Raw genomic sequence first — 24,825 nt, 5'->3', positions numbered from 1 at the left:
ACTTTAGTATACAAACTCGTTCGATACACACTCGTACCGAGCCGAAACCCCCGTACCGAAACGGTTCAATACAAATACACTTACCGTTACACCCCTAATGGATACACTGAATTTTTAAACACACCAATATTTTCAATGTAATTTAATCTAAAAAAAAAATTCAGTTCACAAAATTCTGATGCAACAAATTCAGTTACATAAATTCAGTGTCAAAAAAAGCTTTTGTAATAAAGCCACAAATGAATTTCCATTGAAAAACATTAGGAAGTTAAACCAACACATGTTTGGAGGATGGATTGATGTGGCGCCTAATAGAGTATATATGTGTCTTCAGCATTGTTTACTGGCTGAGCTTTTGTGAAATGAGGTGTTTTCCTCCAAATGGGAAAAAGGTCAGGAACTGCCGCTTGACACAAAACTAACTTAGATGGAATTTGTACGTCTTGGAAGGCTTTGTACATTTGTGTATTTTGGCCCCAGCGGCCGTATTCCTCCAGCAACGCAGCAGCAAAATGGCCAGTAAAAAAAAGAAGTGGGACGAGGAGAGCGATAGACGAAAAGTAAGCAAACGTCGCCCAGCCACTAATCATGCTGAGCACTAAAGGTCAGGCGAAGTAGCAAAGCTCCCAGGCCTCATCTAACAGATCTATTGTCACCCGCTGGCTAAAGCACAACCACTGGAGCAGAGAGTCCATCACCTGAGGCACACAAGGCCTAAACCTCAGCAACTTTTCATTGAGGAGGTCAACATGGGGCTAGGGCACCATGACAGGACTATTTTCAAATTCAATCTACTGATCTTTTGTTGAAAATGCAACATGGCCCCTGAAAGGAACTTAAAATACACATTGTACAATACGCAGGGTTGGAAATTAACCGCGGCAAGCGACACAACCGCCCTTGTCACTTGCCGTAATACCTTCAAAAATTGACCAGCATCGACAACAAGAACATGCTGTGACCGCCCTTGACTTTTTACTCGTTAATTGTTTCATCCAATAAATTGATAAAAACACCGCAACATGATTTTTTTTCTTACATTTTCAAATGATCAAAACATGGCATAATTAACATTAATCGGTATAAACAACATGGGCGCAACCATTTTGGAAGTGTGTGTCAAAGGTTAACCGACAACGAGAAGAGCCGAGTTGTGTTGTCTTCGGTGAATTTAGGTCAGGCAGGTCTCAAAATGCCGAGAAAGGAACGAATTCAGAAAAGAAAACATGAACAATTACATGGGGAAAAATGTAGCAAGCTAAATAACTTCTTTAGGTAGGTTCATTTCATCGTTTAAATGGAGTGCTAAATTAGTCCATTGTTTGCCCTCCGAACTCAGCAGTTCTAGACCTTTCAAAGTTGTTTATGTGCTGTATTGTGAAAGTTTATTTGGATTCCTGGCTGTCAACCACCACGTGTGTAACTCAGGTGGATTTGTTTACTTTTGTGTAAACGTTGAACATAGATCGCTGATGTAAACAAAAATGGAATGAAAATTGCATGGAGTTTTATATATTTGTTTATACACTACTTTACTAAAGGGGAGAAATAAAAAAAATGGTTTGGTCTCAGACTGGGCCCCTGGAGAGGGGGTACAGACAGAGGCCAAGAAAAAAATCTCAATAACCATAAGCACACATAAACATGTTACATAGAATCCACAAAACTTGCAACAGAGGGGAGGGAGAGGGGGGTCCGGTGACAGGCTGCTGCTATCTAAAGCGCTGTCCAGATGTCCATCACCCCTAAGGGATTCAACCAGTGATGTCGGCGTGGGGTGGGGGCGGGGGTGTGTTTAAAGAACATTAACATTAATGCCGCATTTTGGAAATGTCTCTAATAATGTTTTTAACGTATGTAAAATAATCGTTATTTGGACATTTTCCCATTGATTCATGACTCGCCCACATTCTAATTGTGATGCAGCAGAGAATCAAACATTTTTTCCACATCTAGTGATCAAAAACATTATTGGTAGCTTAAAATCCTGATCACAATAGCGCTATCCCTAACATATAAACAAGAGGATATGTGTTTGTGTTTGATATGTCTTTTATGACAATTTTAAAAGTAAATTCAAACTTTTACTCTTGTGGAAAGAAAGGTCAAACATTTATATTTCAGTTTAAAGGGTTGATATTTACCAGCTCGCTACATGTAGCTAAATTATGCAGCTTAACTACATTAGCTTGGGGATGGCTTAGCTATTTTTTTAACGAGTAGCTTTTCCTGTAGCTCAGCTACTTTTAGAGTCATGTAGCGAGGTAGCTTACATCAAAGTTACAACCTGCAAAGAGAGAATCTGGACTGTGAATCCAGGCCAAAAATAAATACGTAAAAAGTCCAATGAGAACATGAATATGCATACGGAGAACATCCTTGATAATTGGTTGATGTCCCTACAATGAGTCACAATTGGCTAAGGTTAGGGCCAAACATTACGGACTGGCCAATCAGAGCAAGACAAGGCGGGTCATCAAAACTAGTATGCAAAATCATAACAGACACTCATGTCATATGACCACAATGGAGTCAGAGACAGAGAGACGCTTCAAACTGACCACTCAAAAAAATGAACATACTTGAAAATGTCAGAGAAATTCTCTCCCACAGATGAGCTTTTTCGTAGACTGAATTTTTTCTTCCTTTGTATTAGTGAATAAATCCCAAGACTCTGCGAAAAAGGATAAAAACTAATCATACAATAGTACAAACACTCACAATAATGACCGATACTAAATACGTTATAACAAAATGGAAAGACATTTTAGTTTTTTACTGAATAAGACCCTCACAGTGTACAAACAAATACAGAATGTGGGATTTACAATATCAAATATGAACAATAAAACACTGAATATTGGTCAAAAAAACAACGACAAATTCCACATAATATCACATTTCTGGAGAACTCTGCCTCCGTCTGACACTAGCGTCTGAGGCTTGTTGCTGTGTAAACAAGTCCCGCCCACTCTACCAGTATGTCAATCAAAAGTGCAGATTCTATCCACTGGAACAATATATAATTCTCTCCCACAGATGAGATTCGAACATGAATAACATTATAGGGGTGGGACAAAGAAAAGGCAAACTAAATAAATACATAGAGTGGGGTGTGGGGACCCCTTGAGATAGTTGTAGGGTGTCCCCAACTAAATGACAGATAGTTAATAGTAATATATGTACAGTTACGTGAACATTGATATTATACATGTTGTCAAGGGATGACAAGCGTTGCGTCGTGGAGACGCCGAAGTTGGTTGGGATTTTGAGGATGCAGACAACTGAGGTAGCAGCATGAGGTGAAAAAGGGGTATTTATTAATAAATGAACAAAAAGCGAGAGCAACGGGGAAGCTCTGCCCGTACTGACTATGAAGGAAAACAAAACAAAACTGCAAACACACAGCAAACACAGGAATTGTGGAGCAGACAGCGTCCACAAAGTATATGCGTACAAGGTCTGGGCATTAAAGGATTGTCAATAGTCACTAGTAAACAAAGAATAACAACAATGTCCCGACAACGAAAGTAGAAAAAAAATCAACTTAAATAGTCTTGATTGCAAACAGAAAACAGGTGAGGGGAAATGCAGAAGTGAAGCAACCACAGGAAAACACCAACAAAACTGGAAGAGCCGCCAAAATAAAAGCAGAGGACAGGAACTAAAACATTTAACAGCGGAGAGCACTAACAAAACCCAACATAAGGCACGGCTGGGTGTAACCAGCTGTGACACATGTGGGCCCATCGATAGAAATGTTGTTAAATGTAGCTTTGATGTAGCTAGCTACTTTTGTCATATAGCTAGTAGTGTAGCTACAGGGGATTGCTTCCCCTGTAGTTTAGCCACATTTAATCTGGAATTTTCTTGTAAATTAGCTTACTACGTTTTCCAAGTGGCTTGCGCATCAATGATATTTACATTAGGAGAGTGGCCGTGCCAGCAACCTGAAGGTTCCTGGTTCAATCCCCACCTTCTGCCAACCTCGTCCCATCTGTTGTGTCCTTGAGCAAGACACTTCACCCTTGCTCCTGATGGATCGTGGTTAGGGCCTTGCATGGCAGCTCCCGCCATCAGTGTGGGAATGTGTGTGTGACTGGGTGAATGTGGAAGTAGTGTCAAAGCGCTTTGAGTACCTTGAGGGTAGAAAAGCTTTCTATACAAGTATAACCCATTTACACACTGCTTGAAAACAGCCCCCTGAGAACTGATAGTACATTTTTGACAAAGCCTCTTAAAGGCCTACTGCAACCCACTACTACCCACCACGCAGTCTGATAGTTTATATATCAATGATGAAATATTAACATTGCAACACATGCCAATACGGCCTTTTTAGTTTACTAAATTGCAATTTTAAATTTCCCGCAGAGTTTCTTGTTCAAAACCTTGCGGAATGATGACGCGTGCACGTGACGTCTTGAGTTGGAGGGGACATATTAGCGCAGCACCACTAGCGGCTAAAAGTTGTCTCTTTTCATTGCGCAATTACACAGTATTCTGGACATCTGTGTTGCTGAATCTTTTGCAATTTTTCAATTAATAATGGAGACGTCAAAGTAGAAAGATGGAGGTGGGAAGCTTTAGCCTTTAGCCACACAAACACACGGTGATTCCTTGTTTAAAATTCCCAGAGGTGAAGCTTTACTATGGATAAGAGCGGTCAGGCGAACATGGATCCCGACCACTTGTCAACCGGCAGGCTTCATTGAGAAAATTGTGGTAAAAAGTCGCCTCTTACTGGAGATCAGCGGAACCTCTGTCGTGCTGCCGCTGCCGTGACTAATTCCCTCAGAGACAGGCGTCAAGACACCCGTGGACACACTTCTGACTATCAGGTACTATATAATCTCACTAAAACACTAGCAACACAATAGAAAGATAAGGGATTTCCCAGAATCATCCTAATAAATGTGTCTAAAAACATCTGAATGGCTCACAATGCAATCGCCTTTTTTTTTTCTAGTCCTTCTCTATCAATATCCTCAGCCACAAATCTTTCATCCTCCCTCAAATTAATGGGGAAATTATCGTTTTATCGGTCCGAATAGCTCTTTTTGTTGGAGGCTCCTATTATAAACAATGTGAGGACGTGAGGAGCCCTCACATGGGTGACATCATCGTCTGCGACTTCCAATAAAGGCAGGGCTTTTTTATTAGCGACCAAAAGTTGCGAACTTTATCGTCGATGTTCTCTACTAAATCCTTTCAGCAAAAATATGGCAATATCGCAAAATTATCAAGTATGACACATAGAATGGACCTGCTATCCCCGTTTAAATAAGAAAATCAGTAGGCCTTTTAAGGCCTACTGAAACCCACTACTACCCACCACACAGTCTGATAGTTTATACATCAATGATGAAATATTAACATTGCAAAACATGCCAATACGGCCTTTTTAGTTTACTAAATTGCAATTTTAAATTTCCCGGGAGTTTCGTCTTGAAAACGTTGTGTAATGATGACGTGTACGCAAGACGTCACAGGTTTTTAGGAAGTATGAGCGCTGCGCACACACACAGCTAAAAGTCGTCTGGTTTAACCGCATAATTACACAGTATTTTGGACATCTGTGTTGCTGAATCTTTTGCAATTTGTTCAATTAATATTGGAGGAGTCAAAGTAGAAAGATGGAGTTGGGAAGCTTTAGCCTTTAGCCACACAGACACACGGTGATTCCTTGTTTAAAATTCCTGGAGGTGAAATTTTACTATGGATCACAGCGAACATGGATCCCGACCGAATGTCAACCAGCAGGTTTCGATAAGAAAATTGTGGTAAAAAGTCGCCTCTTACCGGAGAAAAGCTGCCGTTGACTCCCTTGAAACTCTGGCGTCAAGACACCCGTGGAGACACACCTCCGACTATCAAGTAATATTAATCTCACTAAAACACTAGCAACACAATAGAAAGATAAGAGATTTCCCAGAATTATCCTATTAAATGTGTCTAAAAACATCAGAATCCGTCCCAATACAATCGCGTTTTTTTTTTAACAAGTTTTTTTTTTTTTTCTATCCCGTCGCTATCAATATCCTCAAACACAAATATTTCTTCCTCACTCAAATTAATGGGGAAATTGTCGTTTTCTCTCAGTCCGAATCACTGTTTTTCTCAGAGGCTCCCATTAAAATCAATGTGAATATGTGAGGAGCCTTCAACATGTGACGTCATCATCTGCGACTTCCGGTAGAAGCAGGGTTTTTCTCTTAGCACCGAAAGTTGCGAACTTTATCGTGGATGTTCTCCACTAAATCCTTTCAGCAAAAATATGGCAAAATCGTGAAATGATCAAGTATGACACATAGAATGGACCTGCTATCCCAGTTTAAATAAGAACATCTCATTTCAGTAGGCCTTTAAGATAATCAAAATCAAGAATCATTTGGAACTGGAATCTAACCGAATGGTCCAAATCGAAACGATGCCCAACCCTTTTCAAATGTGAGAATGTGTAAAATGGTATCACCAACATAATGCACAATTCAAAATATATCCCCACAGGTATCAACTGTTTTACTTTAATCCCTGCAGTTGGTTTGAGAGAAGAGATGTGAAAAGTAAAAAGTAAAACAAAATACTTGAAGAGATTCCGGGCGCATCACGGCAAAGACTGAAGCCTGATGAAAGATCGATACCTTTTGCCTGTATGATGAATTGCTCCCAATTAACCTCTTGGCGCTGGCGGTGAGGCCTGTGCCTTGGCATGTTTGTGCACTCTGGACAATCACAGGGTTTATAAACTCACCGTCGAAGACCTTGTACTGCCCGTTGAGGGACACCTGTAAAGTCCGCCCCGCCTCTTTCAGCAGTTTCTCCATCTCCACTCGGCTCAGCATGGCCAGGTTTTCCTCCATGACGCTGGTGCAGCAGGTGTAGCCTTGGGGACAGAAGCGCAGGTGCTCCCCTGCCAAGGTGGAGGTGCAAGGAGAAGCAGGGAGAGAAGAAAAAAGAAGGCATCAGTGAAATTAATGTCATTGACGTCGGCTTCACAACTGAGATGTATGCTTCTCTGCAGCTGTGTTATGGTGGCCCGGGCGAGCGTGGACCTGACAGGCAGGATAAGCTGCAGTGGCTGCGCTGGCGTGGGCTCACTTGTCTGATTACCTGGCGAGATGCAGCGACATGTACACACACCAGTGTGAGTAAACACAGCCTGTCAGAGCTGCTGCGCTCTGCACGTCAAACTGCCGCCCAAATCTGAGCTTCTGTTAAATGCAAAATGCACGCCTTTTGGCGGGTAGAACATGTGGGCGGCATTCATTTACATTTTAAGAGATAAGATGTAGATTTTCGCTTCGTTAGGCTTTTTCAAACACGAACGACACTTAGATAAACGATGCAGAGTTTTGATTGACACTGTGAAGGGGGTTTCATAAAGTGTCTTCCTTCTTGTTGTTGTGGGGCATTCATCCTCCGCTGTAGCCAATTCTAATACAAAGTAGAGTACAGTTCTAACTTATATCTGTCAGTAGACTTGCTATGGAAGAGCCAAAAACTACCAGTACAACGCTGTCAAAGTGGAGGCACATAAATAAGACCGCCCACAAAGTGGTGGATCCTGAGAAGACGGTTAGAAAGCTGCTTGAAGACGGTCTGTAAAACTCAGACTTAGACAAACTTTATTGATCCACAAGGGAAATTGTTCCGTAGTGTAGCTCAGTAACAAAGGATGGAAAGGACAATGCACACAAGGGCACAAAAAGACGGCGAAAACAAAAAGTGTAACATAAAAAAACAATCTATGTAACATTTTGACCAAAGAAACACCACTACATGTTATGTAGACCAGTGTTTTTTGAGGCGAGGCACATTTTTGTCACACCACCAGCAGAAAATTTAACTCCACCAGGTCGTCGTGCCTTATTTTGAATGTGTTGGTGTCTTCCTGTGTGTAGTGTTTTAGTTCTTGTCTTGCGGTCTTATTTTGGTTGCCTTTCCTGTTTTGTGGGTGTTTTGCTGTAGCAGCTTCATGTCTTCCTTTGAGCGCTATTCCCCGCACCTGCTTTGTGTTAGCGAGCAAGGCGTTGTTGCGATCCTTCTTTGTGTGGACATTGTTGATTGTCACGTCCCGTACAGATGTACTTTGTGGACGCCGTAAGTTTTTGCTGTCGTCCAACATTCCGTCTCTGTTTACTTTGTAGCCAGTTGAGTTTGACTTTCATTTTGCATAGCCTTTTCCTTTCCCTTTCGTTCATTTTGGGTTTAATCATTACATACCTTTTTTACCTGCACGCTGTGCTCTACATATTGGAATCACAACAAACCATCCTAGTCTCACCCGACACATTCCGACTTTTACAAAGCAATTAACTACCTGCTGCCACCTACTGACGTGGTTACCCTGCCGAGTTCTACTCAGAACAGACACTAAGCAACGGCACATAATTGGCAGGTTATATAATTATCGGTTTGCAAATGTTTTTGGGACCAATTAGGTGAAGTTGTATAATTTCCCACGGCACACCAGGCACAGTGGTTGAAAAACACTGATGTAGCCCACAAGGAAGTCTTTTAAATGTAGCAAAAAGATCCCAGAACGACCCTACATAATGTGCTTTATGGTCCAAAAAATATGGTACATTATTATCTTTATGAAGACAGATTTATCACGTGTTGGATCCCACTATAGTTGCACTATGAATATTATCTGGAATATGCGGTTACGGCAACAATATGTTGGGTAAAACAAGACCATTTCATAGAAATTCTGTTAAATTTCTCCCTCAATCCCACAACCTATTGCATGACCAATGGGGCCACACCCACTTAATGCAACGTTATTATGCTATCACATCAACCACAAGCGTCATTACCATTGGAGCTATCCACCCAGTGTCAATGCAACTCTTCCACTAATGACGAGTTCTCTTTAAAGGGGAACATTATCACCAGACCTATGTAAGCATCAATATATACCTTGATGGTGCAGAAAAAAAGACCATATATTTTATTTAACGATTTCCGAACTCTAAATGGGTGAATTTTGGCGAATTAAACGCCTTTCTGTTTATCGCTCTGGAGGCGATGACGTCAGAATGTGACGTCGCCGAGGTAATACACCCGCCATTTTCATTTTCAACACATTGCAAACATTGGGTCTCAGCTCTGTTATTTTCCGTTTTTTTGACTATTTTTTGGAACCTTGGAGACATCATGCCTCGTCGGTGTGTTGTCGGAGGGTGTAACAACACTAACAGGGAGGGATTCAAGTTGCACCACTGGCCCCAAAATGCGAAAGTGTCTGCCGCCAGACCCCCATTGAATGTGCGGGAGTGTCTCCACATTTTACCGGCGATGACAGACATGGCACAGAGATGTATGGACAACCTACAGATGCATTTGCAACGATAAATTCAACGAAATCACAAAGGTGAGTTTTGTTGATGTTGACTTATGTGCTAATCAGACATATTTGGTTGCGGCGTGACTGCCAGTTAATCGATGCTAACATGCTATGCTAATCGACGCTAACATGCTATTTACCGGCGGTGCTAAAGCAGACATGGCACAGAGATGTATGGATATCTTGCAGATGTTTTTGCAACTATGAAGTCAACAAATTCACAAAGGTGAGCTTTGTTGATGTTGACTGCCAGCTAATCGAAGCTAACATGCTACGCTAATTGATGCTAATATGCTATTTACCGGCGGTGCTAAAGCAGACATGGCACAGAGATGTATGGATAACCTGCAGATGCATTTGCAACTATATCACGTTTACTTCCGCCCACATTTAATGCGAAAAAAACACTTACCAATCGAAGGATTTAAGTTGCTCCAGTGTCACGAGATGCGAAAGTCCTGATCGTTTGGTCCGCACATTTTACCGGCGATGCTAACGCAGCTATTCGGCCATGCTACGGCTATGAATAGCGTCAAAAGCTATTCGCTCAATAGCTTCAGTTTCTTCTTCAATACTTTCATACTCCAACCATCCGTTTCAACACGTGCGTAATCTGTTGAATCGCTTAAGCCGCTGAAATCCGAGTCTGAATCCGAGCTAATGTCGCTATATCTTGCTGTGGTATTCCCATTGTTTGTTTACACTGGCAGCACTGTATGATGTCACAGGGAAATGGATAGTCTCATCGCAAATAGCGAAAATCAAGCACTTTAAAGCTTTTTTTAGGGATATTCGGGGACCGGTAAAATTTTGAAAAAAATTTTAAAAATACAACAAGTCATTGGGAATTAATTTTTATTGTTTTCAACCCTTTTGAAATTGTGATAATGTTCCCCTTTAAAACTGCTTGGTTTCATTATTCGGGTGATATTTGACGGTCCTGATTCTACCTGTGGGCGGCCTACTGAGGACCACATTGTAAGCACAAACAGCCTCACAACACAGATTGTGTTCAAGCCTGGAGGTTCCATTGTATTCCAAAATGTGTTTCCAATGGAAAGTGACCACCCTAATATATTATCCCGCAGGTGATTTTATGAAAGTGCACATGGATCAAATCATTTTCTGGGTGGACAATAGAAGGCGCGCATGTATTTGCAAATGGTGCAAAGCATGCATCAGACATCTAAAAAAAGAAAAAGAAAAAGCCTACAAATGAAGATAAAGTTCTCAATGACTTTGGTAGCACCAACGACAGCTGTTAGGCCTGTAAATCACTCATGAAATCACACACTTCCATTCCAATAGGCTGACTTGAAGCTCCCATTTTATAGCCTTTTTCAACAATTGATCATGACTCTTAGAGGTCACACAATAGAAAATTGGAAGTACAGAATTGAGCCTTGCAGCAGGAATTTAAAACATTTTTAGTAACATGCTATTGTGTGACTGTAACTTTAATGCTAATGAGCTCTGTCTCATTCAGAGTGTTGTCTCCACGAAACGCTACAGTGCACTTGAACCACTTTGTACAAACAGTCAGTACACTGTAACTCTGCACTTGTCCAACGTATCAGATGGCCCCATCAACCTAAGTTTGCGTATTTAATGAAATGATAAACCTTACAGCTCCTGTGCATGTAGCTGACTGACCGATAGTTTCAAGCCTTGTCCAAGCCTGCTTTTTTAAATACATTTTATGGTGGGCATATACAAATCTAGCTAAGGCGGTGTCATTAGACGTTGTCACAATTTACAATTGAACCAATACGGTACCAATTGCCGGTACCTAGGAATGGATACCGGTACTCAAAGGCACCAATGTTCTGTACTTTTTTGTGTGTTTAAAACATTTTCATTCTTTAATCATATTTTTTTTTTAAATGATCCGATTATGATACCTTTCCAGTGGTTATATCTTGCTTTATTTAACACATTTCTGAGTTTCATTTGCAAAAGACTTTGATTGTAGTTGCAATTCCAAGACGTTCAATGGCAGTAGTTTATAGACTACAGTGTTGCCGAGTCAGAAAGTAATATTTGATATTAAGCTGAATTTAGTCTTTGTTGCATCCTACAGTGTTTATTCTGTAAGTATTGTACTTATTAAACACCCACATTTTGATGGTAACGTGTATGCAATTGTCATTAACAAATTTGGAGGTGTTGAAATCGCTAATGCTCATCTTTAAGACATTAAGTCTCATCTTGAAGGGGAACATTATCACCAAACCTATGCAAGCGTCAATATATACCTTGATGTTGCAGAAAAAAAGACCATGATTTTTTTTAACCGATTTCCAAACTCTAAATGGGTGAATTTTGGCAAATTAAACATCTTTCTGTTTATCGGTCTTTTAGCGATGACGTCAGAACGTGACGTCACCGAGGTAACACACCCGCCATTTTCATTTTCACATTACAAACACCGGGTCTCAGCTCTGTTATTTTCCGTTTTTTCGACAATTTTTTGGAACCTTGGAGACATCATGCCTCGTCGGTGTGTTGTCGGAGGGTGTAACAACACTAACAGGGAGGGATTCAAGTTGCACCACTGGCAAGAAATCTGCCGCCAGACCCTCATTGAATGTGCCAGAGTGTTTGCACATTTTACCGGCGATGCTAAAACAGTCATGGCACAGAGATGTATGGATAACCTGCAGATTCATTTGCAACGATTAAGTCAACGAAATCACAAAGGTGAGTTTTGTTGATGTTGTTGACTTATGTGCTAATCAGACATATTTGGTCACGGCATGACTGCCAGCTAATCGATGCTAACATGCTATGCTAATCAACGCTAACATGCTATTTACGCTAGCTGTATGTACATTTGAAACTAGATACCCACATTTAATGCGAAACAAACACTTACCAATCGACGGATTTAAGTTGCTCCAGTGTCACAAGATGCGAAAGTCCTGATGGTTTGGTCCGCACATTTTACCGGCGATGCTAATAAGGCAGCCATGCTATGGGCCACTTCATTAGGTACACGTATGCTATGGCCGAGTAGCGTCAATAGCTATTCGCTCAATAGCTTCAATTTCTTCTTCAATTTCGTTTTCTCTATCTGCCTCCATACTCTGACCATCTGTATCAATACATGCGTAATCTGTTGAATCGCTTAAACCGCTGAAATCTGAGTCTGAATCGGAGCTAATGTCGCTATATCTTCCTGTGGTAACCGCCATGTTGTTTGTATTGGCAGCCCTGTATGACGTCACAGGGAAATGGACGGTGGATTTACGGATAGCGAAAGTGAGGCACTTTAAAGCTTTCTTTAAGGATATTCCGGGAGGTGTAATATTTTGAAAAAAACTTCGAAAAATAAAAAAAGCCACTGGGAACTGATTTTTACTGTTTTTAACCCTTTTGAAATTGTGATAATGTTCCCCTTTAAAACTCATTTGTACACTCTAGCCCTTAAATAGACCCCCCTTTTTAGCCCAGTTGATCTGCCATTTATTTTCTTTTTTTCCTCTGTCCCCCACTCCCTTGTGGAGGGAATCCGGTCCGGTGGCCATGGATGAAGTACTGACTGTCCAGAGTCGGGACCCAGGATGGACCGCTCGTCCAGATTCGGGACCCAGGATGAAACGCTCGCCTGTGTATCGGTATCGGCTGGGGACATCCATGCGCTGCTGATCCGCCTCCGCTTGGGATGGTTTTCTGCTGGCTCCACTTTGGACGGGACTATCGCTACTATATCGGATCCACTTTGGACTGGACTCTCACGGTTATGTTGGATCCACTATGGATTGGACTTTCACAATATCATGTTAGACCCACTCGACATCCATTGCTTTCAGGTCCCCGGGGGGGGGGGAGTTGCCCACATATGCGGTCCCCTCCAAGGTTTCTCATATTCATCATTGTCACTGTCACCGATGTCTCACTTGTGTGAGTTTTTCCTTGTGTGGGCTCTACCGAGGATGTTGTGGTTTTTGCAGCCCTTTGAGACACTTGTGATTTAGGGCTATATAAATAAAAATTGATTGCTTGATTGATAATTGTAATCAGCAGCCTGTATATGGCATAGGCCAGATTCGCATATACTAGCACTCGGGACATAGTTCTAAGAACTACCACACCCGAGTTTAGTTATAGGAACTACCCTTCCCCATAGGGACTTTTCATTTTTCGCACAAGCCGGGGATGCTAGGGACCTTGGTAACATGTGTGACATATTACTTTAGCACCTCACCCGCCAAAAGTGAACAAAGAAACCCCCGCTGAATCTCCTCTGTGGAATAGGAGAGCTCCAACCTTCTCATCGATCCATGTATCGCTGGCTGTGTCCATTGTTCATGTTGCGATGTCGTAAACAACTCTGTGGGACTTTTTAAAAATGGCAGGTCTGTGTTGTGGCGAGGTGTAATTCGTCAGTTCATCCAATCACCAAACACCTCTGTATTTTAGTTCCTATGGCACTCAGCTTAGAGCCCGCCTCAGAGTAGGAGCTAAAATGGTTCTAGAGTCTGAGGTCCGTAGTCCTAAAGTTCCCCTATGTCGGAACATGACGAAACACTGGCCCTCCAAAAAGTCCATTCAGTCGGAAAACAACTAAAGACAATGAAAATTAGCATCAAGCTGGCACATTTTGGAAAAGTGGATCCTGACCTAATGTTTGAGTGTTTTCTGCCAGGCATTCTCGCTTTGTTGGCATGCAAAATTGCAACACTATCTTGAGACCGTTAAGCCGAGTGTCAACAAAGGTTTTGAATACAGCGTGGCTAATTGAACCCAGTAGTGCGGACGGAATTTAAAAGCACTGCATTTGGTACCATCACCAGGTATCTGTCAAGATGGGGGGAACACAGCTCGCTGCGAGGATTGTTCTCCCGGGATGCAAACAGACTTTTCCGGACCAGGGTAGCAGGTAGGAATATATTTAATTAATCACTATCATAATAGAAACAAACAAAAAGGTGCACGAGGCGAAAACACAACTTAGACAGAACTATGGACAAGAAACAAAACTCACTAAACTGTGGCATGAATAAACAAAACTTACTTGGCACGAAAACGAGCAGCATGAACTATGGCATGATTGGAAACTACCGTATTTTTCGGAGTATAAGTCGCACCTGCCGAAAATGCATAATAAAGAAGGAAAAAAACATATATAAGTTGCAATGGAGTATAAGTCGCATTTTTTGGGGAAATTAATTTGATAAAACCCGACACTAAGAATAGACATTTGAAAAGCAATTTAAAATAAATAAAGAATAGTGAACAACAGGCTGAATAAGTGTACGTTATATGACGCATAAATAACCAACTGAAAAGGTGCCTGGTACGTTAACCTAACATATTCTGGTAAGAGTCATTCAAATAACTATAACATAGAAAACATGCTATATGTTTATCAAACAATCTGTCACTCCTAATTGCTAAATCCGAGGAAATCTTATACGTCCAGCCTCTTAAATGAATGAGCTAAATAATATTATTTGATATTTTACGGTAATGTGTTAATAATTTCACACATAAGTCGCTCCTGAGTATAAGTCGCAACCCAGGCCAAACTATTATAGTTCGAAAAATACGGCAATCATGAAAGGAGCAGCATGAACTATGGCAGTGGTTCTCAGATGGGGGTACGCGTACCCCTGGGGGTACTTGAAGGTATGCCAAGGGGTACTTGAGATTTTTTTTAAATATTCTAAAAATAGCAACAATTCAAAAATCCTTTATAAATATATATATTGAATAATACTTCAACAAAATATGAATGTAAGTTCATGAACTGTGGAAAAAAAAATACAACAATGCAATATTCAGTGTTGACAGCTAGATTTTTTTGCGGACATGTTCCATAAATATTGATGTTAAAGATAAATTTTTTGGTGAAGAAATGTTTAGAATTAAGTTCATGAATGCAGGTGGATCTCTATTACAATCTCCAAAGAGGGCACTTTTAGTTGATGATTACTTCTATGTGTAGAAATCTTTATTTATAATTGAATAACTTGTTTATTTTTCAACACGTTTTTAGTTATTTGTATATCTTTTTTTTCCAAATAGTTCAAGAAAGACCACTACAAATGAGCAATATTTTGCACTGTTATACAATTTAATAAATCAGAAACTGATGACGTAGAAGAAGAATTTTACTTCTTTATCTCTTTTTTTCAACCAAAAATGCTATGCCCCGATTAGGGGGTACTTGAATTAAAATAATGTCACTGAAAAAAGGTTGAGAACCACTGAACTATGACATGAAAACTAACAATGTCACCAGACTGACTGACTGGCAAGGGCGGTTTAAATTGTCTCATGATTAGAGCCAGGTGAGCGTCCGAACACCAGCGGCAGGTGAAAATCATAAGTCACCATGGCAACCAAAATAACAGGAACTAATGGATTTCCAAACAACAGAAACGACAAAAACACAATCAGACCACCGAACATGACAGTATCATCTCCATGAGGAAAGAGTTTTTTAGTTTCAGATAACAGAAAATTATAAAGCTTTAAAAGCTACAGTGGATTTTCTCACATTTGGCGCTCATAAACCAGCTGCAGGGACACACATTACTGCAAGGACATCGTTAAAATGTTGAATAACGATGCCTTGTTTGGGGTAGGTGTGGGGATGGAACCAACATTAGCATGCAACGGTGTGCAGAGGTGTGTTGCCAATAGAGTCGAAGTCGGAGCATTTCCACCCTGATTGAGTTATTGCCTCTTTGGAGGAAGCGACTGGCAGAATTTCATCACGTCTGCCTTTGGACTGAAAGGCCAAGTGATGAGCGTTCAAAATCGGTATTACTCGTCACTCCTTATTCTTTTCACCCTTGCTTGTTTTTATATACTCTCATTGGTGTACAAACCATACCTCAGATAAAAACATAACCTCCTCTTGGGCTTGAAAACAATTAAAAGAAAGCATGTCAATGAAGTGACATGGCCTCAGTTCATGATCACTAAGATGTGCCACCTCAGCTGTATTTCAATGATTATGTGTCAGCCGAGTTCCCACACAGCGGCCCTCATCCGGTCTCATCCGGGCCAACTTTTAAATCGGAGCAATTAAAGGCAATTTCCCCTCCCCTTGAACACCCAAAGTGGAGTTTAGTCCGCCTTGGGATAAGGAAGGTGACTTTCAGCATCTTTTCGCACCTTTGCCGTGACTCACACCCTTCCAGGGGAGAGAGTTTGGACTTAAGGGGGGATACTTGGGGAGCGGAAAAAAGAAAAAAAGAAAAATCTAAATTGCCTGAGGAGGTTAAGTAGTGAGACGAGAGCACAGAATAGTGGAGAAGAAAACAGGAGGAATGAAGAGGGAGATTTATGTTGAAATAATATACAGTCTGCTTAGAGGTCAGCTGTAATCTGTCACCCCCCGGCTGCTGTGTGTGTGTGTGTGTGTGTGTGTGTGTGTGTGTGTGTGTGTGTGTGTGTGTGTGTGTGTGTGTGTGTGTGTGTGTGTGTGTGTGTGCAACCTATATCAGTTTGCACCATTCCTCATTGGAAAGGCCATGCAAAGAATACACACATACTAGTACTAGCAGATGCCACATTAGTGTCAAGTTTGCTCTAAATAAAAGCAGAGTGATGGTTTTCCTGTAAATTGTCTGCAAGTGTAAGAAAACACACGGTGGTATAAGGCTGTCTTCTGTGTCGTTGCTGACAACCTGTGATCCACACATTACTGTGCCGCGGGAAATTATCCAATTTCAGGGATTTCCTCTAAAAATGAGTATTTGTTCGCAACAAATAAATTATAAATGGGTTGTACTTGCATAGCGCTTTTTTACCTTCAAGGTACTCAAAGCGCTTTGACACTACTTCCACCTTTACCCATTCACACACACTGATGGAGAGAGCTGCCATGCAAGGCGCTAACCAGCACCCATCAGAAGCAAGGGTGAAGTGTCTTGCTCAGGACACAACGGACGTGACGAGGTTGGTACTAGGGGGGGATTGAACCAGGGAACCTCGGGTTGCGCACGGCCACTCTCCCACTGCACCACGCCGTCCCCAATAATAATGTATCTTTCTTTACTACACATGTCAGAATAATGACATGCACAGCCACTAACAGGCATAAGGTGCCTCCTCAATCTGCGCCATTCAAATAGTACAAACCCCGTTTCCATATGAGTGGAGAAATTGTGTTTGATGTAAATATAAACGGACTACAATGATTTGCAAATCATTTTCAACCCATATTCAGTTGAATATGCTACAAAGACAACATATTTGATGTTCAAACTGACAAACATTTTTTTTGCAAATAATCATTAACTTTACAATTTGATGCCAGCAACACGTGACAAAGAAGTTGGGAAAGGTGGCAATAAATACTGATAACGTTGAGGAGTGCTCATCAAACACTTATATGGAACATCCCACAGGTGTGCAGACTAATTGGGAACAGGTGGGTGCTATGATTGGGTATAAAAGAAGCTTCCATGAAATGCTAAGTAATTCACAAACAAGAATGGGGCGACGGTCGCCAATTTGTAATCAAATTGTCGAACAGTTTTAGAACAACATTTCTCAACGAGCTATTGCAAGGAATTTAAGGATTTTATCATCTACGGTCCGTAAAATCATCAAAAGGTTCAGAGAATCTGGAGAAATCACTGCACGTAAGCGATGATATTATGGACCGTTGATCCCTCAGGCGGTACTGCATCAAAAAAAGACATCACTGTGTAAAGGATATCACCACATGGGCTCAGGAAAACTTCATAAAACCACTGTCAGTAACTACAGTTGGTCGTTACATCTGCTTTGCAAAGCAAAAACCCGTTTATCAATAACACCAAGGAACGCCGCTGGCTACGCTTGGGCCCGAGCTCATTTAAGATGGACTAATGCAAAGTGGAAAAGTGTTTTGTGGTCTGACGAGTCCACATTTTAAATTATATTTGGAAACTGTGGACTCGGTGTCCTCCGGTGGTGGTGTGCCGTTCTAATGGTAAAGACGTACTTTACCATAGGTTCGTACACATAAACATATACTGCACAAACAAGGACAGAGAAAAAAAATCATGTTGTATTTTGGAGGAATGTAGAACTGCACAGTGTCGTGTATTTTGCGCTACATTCAAAGCAAAACATTATAGTACAAACACCAGTGCAAACTACAACATTGATCATAAATATATTGTTAGCTAGCAGGCAAGATAGTTAGTTAGAAAGCCAGTTATTTCATTAACCGTTAACTACTGTAGATGAATAATAATCAAATTGGTCTGCAATTTAGTCGGATAGCTTGTTAACCAATTGATTATCTTGGGAGGTAGCTCCTGTGGTAAAACTAAACTCGGAGATTATTCCAAATAAAACACAAAATGATAATAAACACCACCCAGTGCAAACTACAACAGCAGCGATAAGCAGGGAGTTAGCAAGTTTGTTTGTCAGTTATTCAGTTAACCAGACAGTTAGCTTAGCAACTCATTAGTAAGTTAGATAACCAAATAATTTGCTAGATAGCAGGATATCCAGTCAATTAGTTAACTGGATAGTTAGTGAGATAGCTAGGCAGCTAGTTTGTTAACCAACTAGTTAGATAGGGCTGTATTAATTCAGTCAGTTAGTCTACCATATCATTTGCTCTTTTTTTAATTAGACAATATATTTTCTTAGCAACTATTTAATACATTAGCTATTTTATCAATTACATGCTATTGAGTAGTAGTTAGTTAAGCTAGTCAGCTATTTAGTTAACCATATAGTTAACAAATAGCTAGTTAGTAAATAATCAGCTCTCTAAGCAGAGGGATAATAAGTTAGTCAGTCGGGCAATCAAACCATTGGTTCGATAGCAGGATATCTAGTCAGTTAATTTAATAGTTAGCAATACAGCTACTTTTTCAGTTGGTTAGCTAGGCTTCTAGTTAGTTAGCCAACTCATTAACTAAGTATGTGTTTATTTGCTCAGTCAACCAGATAATGAGCTCGTTAGGCAATTTGTTTAAGAAGCTAGTAATTCAGTCAGCGAGTTAGACAATTATTTAGCTAGGAAGAAATTGTTAGGAGGTCAGTTATTTAGTTAACCATAGATTTAGCTAGGTAGCTAGCTAGTAATTGATTAGCTAAATAAACAGCTAGTTAAACAGCCATTGAGCAAGTTTACCCAGCTAGCCAGGAACTCAGTTTTTTAGTTAACACTTACTCACTAAATAAAGCTGAAGTGAAAAAGTCCACTATGTCACAAAGCGTGAACCCACTTAGAAATGAGCATCACTGCCACCTGCAGGACTGGAGTGGAACAGTATGGCCTAACATATCTCAAATAATTATTGGAACTACATGAATACTCTCATAATGATATGAAAACAAAATATTACACCAATAATTAAGACAGTAGCATTTTTGCAAATAAACTACTGTATTTCCTTGAATAGCCGCCGGGTCGCTAATTAATTTAAAACCTCTTCTCACTCCTGCGCTTATTCAAGACATGCGGTAAAAGTAAGCAGGCACTAAGAATTTAAAAACCTCTACTCACCATTGCGCTTACCAATGGCATGCAGTTAAAAATTGATTGTGATTAAAAAAACGAATTAATAAAAAAAATTATTCTGCGGCCGCGGCCCGGTGGTCGGGGACCACTGCTCTACAACATGTCATTGCGACCGCCTTTACACAACGCTATGTGCGTGCCGACCGGACGGATGCATTTCACTGCTTCTCATATAAGATTGCAATGCATACTTGGTCAACAGCCATACGTTTTACACTGATGGTTGTGATATAAACAACTTTAACACTCTTACTATTATGTGCCACACTCTGTGAACCCGCACCAAACAAATTTCTGGAGAACATCGGCTCTGTAACACATTATAAACGCAACATAAGAATTACCCACACTGCCATCCATCCACGACTCTTGGCTGTATTATACACGCGCCCCCAACACCGCCCACCTCAACCGATGCACGGAGAAGGAGGGAGGCGGGGTTTGGTGCTAGCGGGGTGTATAATATAGCCAAGAGTCATGGATGCATGGCATTTTGGGTAATTCTTATGTTGCGTTTATAATGTGTTACAGAGCCGATGTTCTCCCGAAATGTGTTTGGTGTGGGTTCACAGAGTGTGGCGCATACTAGTAATAGTGTTAAAGTTGTTTTATATCACAACCATCAGTGTGATCTATATGGCTGTGGAACAAGACCCCTTCTCCGTCATTTTGAAAATGATGACAGGGGAAGCGTCACTCGTGACGTCACGAATTTGACCCGGCGGTAAAAGTAAGCATGCGCTAATAATTTTAGGGAGCGAGTTTGACCCGGCAGTAATTCAAGGCAGGCGCATATTACATGCCCGGCGGCTATTCAAGGAAATACGGTAACTAAATATATAAGGATACATCCCTCATTTTACAAATAAGCCCTTTTGACCGAATAGTGCAGGCCATTTAAGAGCGGAAACATCTAAATCGGACCCTTTTTCAAAATAAATCCACTGGAAATGTGGAAAATACTTGTGATACTAGCACTCGTGATGTGTTTTCTTTACAAAGTACCGCTTTTAAAAGCATGTTTTCACTCCATGTTACAAATCCACTTCTCATACATTTCAGATTAAGCCGGCACTCGCCGTTTTCCGCCTTTATTGCCTCTAAATCATCTGAATAAACGTCATATTAGGCATGACGGGCAGCCAAAACAAAACATGCCCCTCGCACAAACACGCACCCTGCATACCAATGAGGGCTGGAAGTGATTGTGGAGAACATGTGAAGAACCTGGTTCAACGATCTATTCAAATACATCGAAATGTTTCATCAACCTCCTGCTGAGCGGCCAATCAGCACGGAGGCAGCCGGCCAATCACACGAGAATCGCTTAAAGGCTGGAAAGTGTGTGTCTGAGGACTTAATTATGGCTGGTTTTATTTTGAAGGCGGTACAGTAGAAGTGCTCCAGTGCCCTCCTCCCCTTTTTTTTTTTTTACATTTAACAGACTAAACAGGAACAATTCCTTTAAGCATGCGTCTTATCGCTGTGCAGCAGAGTGGAAGACTGCCATTAAAGAGCGGTTAGGTGCCTTCTCCTGAGGGGAGCACTAAGGCAGGGAAGCACAGCAAACACACACACACTAAACAGGGAATGAATAACTAATGTTTCCATTTTGCTGTGGACACGTTTTTTTGTGAGAGGCAATAATGGTTTTCATAATGTAGTCCATCCATCCATTCCCTACCGCTTATTCCCTTACGGGTCGCGAGGAGCGCTGGTCTCTATCTCAGCTACAATCGGGCGGAAGGCAGCGTACACCCTGGACAAGTCGCCACTTCATCGCAGTTCATAATGTTGTGTTTTCTTTTATGATCATTACTATACATCAGTGGTTCTCAACCTTTTTTCAGTGATGTACCCCCTGTGAACATTTTTTTTATTTCAAGTACCCCCTAATCAGAACAAAGCATTTTTGGTTGAAAAAAAAGAGATAAAGAAGTAAAATACAGCACTATGTCATCAGTTTATGATTTATCAAATTGTATAACAGTGCAAAATATCGCTCATTTGTAGTGGTCTTTCTTGAACTATTTGGAAAAAAATATATAAAAATAACAAAAAAACAAACAAAAAAAAACATAAAAAACAAGTGATTCAATTATAAATAAAGATTTCAACACATAGAAGTAATCATCAACTTAAAGTTCCTTCTTTGGGGATTGTAATAGAGATCCATCTGGATTCATGAACTTAATTCTAAAAATTTCTTCACAAAAAATGAATCAATATTTATGGAACATGTCCACAAAAAAATCTAGCTGTCAACACTGAATATTGCATTGTTGCATTTCTTTTCACAGTTTATGAACTTACATTTATATTTTGTTGAAGTATTATTCTATAAGTATATTTATAAAGGATTTTTGAATTGTTGCTACTTTTAGAATATTTTTTTAAAATGAAAGGTACCCCTTGGCATACCTTCAAGTACCCCCTGGGGTACGCGTACCCCCATTTGAGAACCACTGCTACACATTAGTGTTGTTTCTATTGTGCCACGTTGTGCAATTGCTACAATGTGTTTTATGAAACTTCTGATGATAGATGTTTCCGTTCAAATGGTCTGTTCATAATGAGTAATGTTCTTAAACTACATGATATAATCCGATACAGTAGCCTTCAAGTTATGTTTATGGCCTCACTAAGGGCTCTAGCTGCAAATATACGGAGTCTGTTTTCACTCAGAGATTGTACACATGAACTCAGGGGTGTCCTGAAATTCAAACATAACATAATAAATTCCACATTCAGGGCTCAAACGTTATCTATAGCGGGGGTGAAAATGTGGGACAATGTGAGTGCAGAAATCTTCTATCTTTTATCTTTTTTATTGAATATAGTCTGTTTATTTCAATTGTCAGTTGTTCCTTTACTACCTCTTGTGTTATTTATTTTACCCTATAGTTTATCCCACAACCGCACCTTAAATTGAAGTCTTTAATCTCGTTATATGCAAATATGATGACAATAAAGTCTATTCTATTCTATTCTATTCTAAATTACCTTACAGTAAAAAAAAAGTGTTTTTGGAAACTATCAAAAACATGACTAGTTGTTTGGACTACCTAAACTGTGGGACACAGGTGCAAAAGAACTGACTGTGGAATAAGGGACATAAAACACCAGACAAGGCTTCAGAAGACGAAAGATATCCAGGCAAGATGGAGTTAATCTCATGGTCGCTCAATGCTATTGACAAAGTGTTTTCCAGCAGAAGTGAGCCGACCTGTCCTGATGGGACCTTTGGTTTGAATAAAAAACTTGCCATTATCATCCATTCTCATATGTTATACTTGTTCTGAAATGTTCATGTATCCATCAAATCTGCTGTTGAAACTTGGACTATATAACCAACATATATAACCAACATATAAATTGATTGTAAATTAGGGGCTGGACCTGGATAAACATTCTTGCTTTTTTTTCCATATCCCTTTTCAGTGGGTGCTGTTGCATGTCAGTCAAATTACAAAGAGTGATGAAGTGTTGCTATATATGTCTGTCTGCCGGAATAAATACATTCCTTCATTCATAGATGTTAATTTGTTCATTAATTTATTATTCCACAGTGAGCTGTTAACATCCATTTTGTAGGGCTGAGCGAAAAAGTATATCTCGATATATTTTTTTACTTAAACCTGATATTCAAGATATATCTCGATATATCTCGACGGCGTGGGGCAGTGGAAGAGTGGCCGTGCGCAACCCGAGGGTCCCTGGTTCAATCCCCACCTAGTACCAACCTCGTCACGTCCATTGTGTCCTGAGCAAGACACTTCACCCTTGCTCCTGATGGGTGCTGGTTAGCGCCTTGCATGGCAGCTCCCTCCATCGGTGTGTGTGAATGTGTGTGTGAATGGGTAAATGTGAAAGTAGTGTCAAAGGTAGAAAAGGGCTATACAAGTACAACCCATTTATTTGTTTTATTTATATTTTTACTTAAAGGGGAACATTATCACCAGACCTATGTAAGCGTCAATATATACCTTGATGTTGCAGAAAAAAAAACATGTTTTTTTAACCGATTTCTGAACTCTAAATGGGGGAATTTTGGCGAATTAAACGCCTTTCTGTTTATCGCTCTCGGAGCGATGACGTCAGAACGTGACGTCACCTAGGTAGTCAACGTCATTTTCTCCTCCATATTACACGCAGCAAGTCAATTCAGTTGTGTTATTTTCCATTTTTTCGACTGTTTTCCGGTATCTTGGAGACCTCATGCCTCGTCGGTGTGTTGTCGGAGGGTGTAACAACACAAACAGGGAGGGATTTAATGCCAAACAAACACTTACCAATCGACGGATTTAGGTTGATCCAGTGTCACAAGATGCGAAACTTCCGATCGTTGGACTGCATATTTCCCCGGCCATGCTAAGGCAAACATGGCCGAATTGCGTCAATAGCTATTCGCTCAATAGCTTCAGTTTCTTCTTCAATGTTGTTTTCGCTATCTGCCTCCATACTCCAACCATCCGTTTCAATACATGCATAATCTGTTGAATCGCTTAAGACGCTGAAATCCGATTCTGAATCCGAAATAATGTCGCTATATCGTGCTGTGCTATCCACCAGTTGTTTATATTGGCATCGCTATGTGACGTCACAGGGAAATGGACAGTGGCTTCGCAGGTAGCGAAAACCAGGCACTTTAAAGCTTTTTTTAGGGATATTCCGGGACGGGTAAAATTTTGAAAAAAACTTCGAAAAATAAAATAAGCCACTGGGAACTGATTTTTATTGGTTTTAACCCTTCTGAAATTGTGATAATGTTCCCCTTTAAACTTGGTATTCGATATATATCTCAACATATTTTCCAGTGAGAATATTTATATAAAGATATTCATTTTTGAGCAAAATTCAGTGAAATTGACAACCAATATTCCTTTCCTTTGTTCCCCCCTGTGTAAAGACTCTGCTCATAATTACAGAATTTTAATGTACTACCACATTGAACGGCATGAATGAACAGTTTCCAGTTCATACT

At 40.4% G+C, this 24,825-nt stretch overlaps 1 protein-coding gene across 1 annotated transcript in view; it reads right to left on the bottom strand.

Moving 5' to 3' along the window:
* gpc1b (glypican 1b) overlaps window positions 1-24,825 on the bottom strand; it is a 250,772-nt gene that overhangs the window by 123,320 nt on the left and 102,627 nt on the right. The window contains exon 2 of the mRNA XM_061920096.1: window positions 6,755-6,913. Within this exon, the coding sequence (XP_061776080.1) occupies window positions 6,755-6,913 (159 nt within the window). The remainder of the gene's footprint in view (window positions 1-6,754; window positions 6,914-24,825) is intronic.

The sequence above is a fragment of the Nerophis ophidion genome, linkage group LG14 (genome assembly GCF_033978795.1).
Source record: "Nerophis ophidion isolate RoL-2023_Sa linkage group LG14, RoL_Noph_v1.0, whole genome shotgun sequence".
Taxonomy (NCBI): domain Eukaryota; kingdom Metazoa; phylum Chordata; class Actinopteri; order Syngnathiformes; family Syngnathidae; genus Nerophis; species Nerophis ophidion.
Note: the sequence above shows the minus strand (reverse complement) of the source record. Positions and strands in the feature narration are given on the sequence as shown.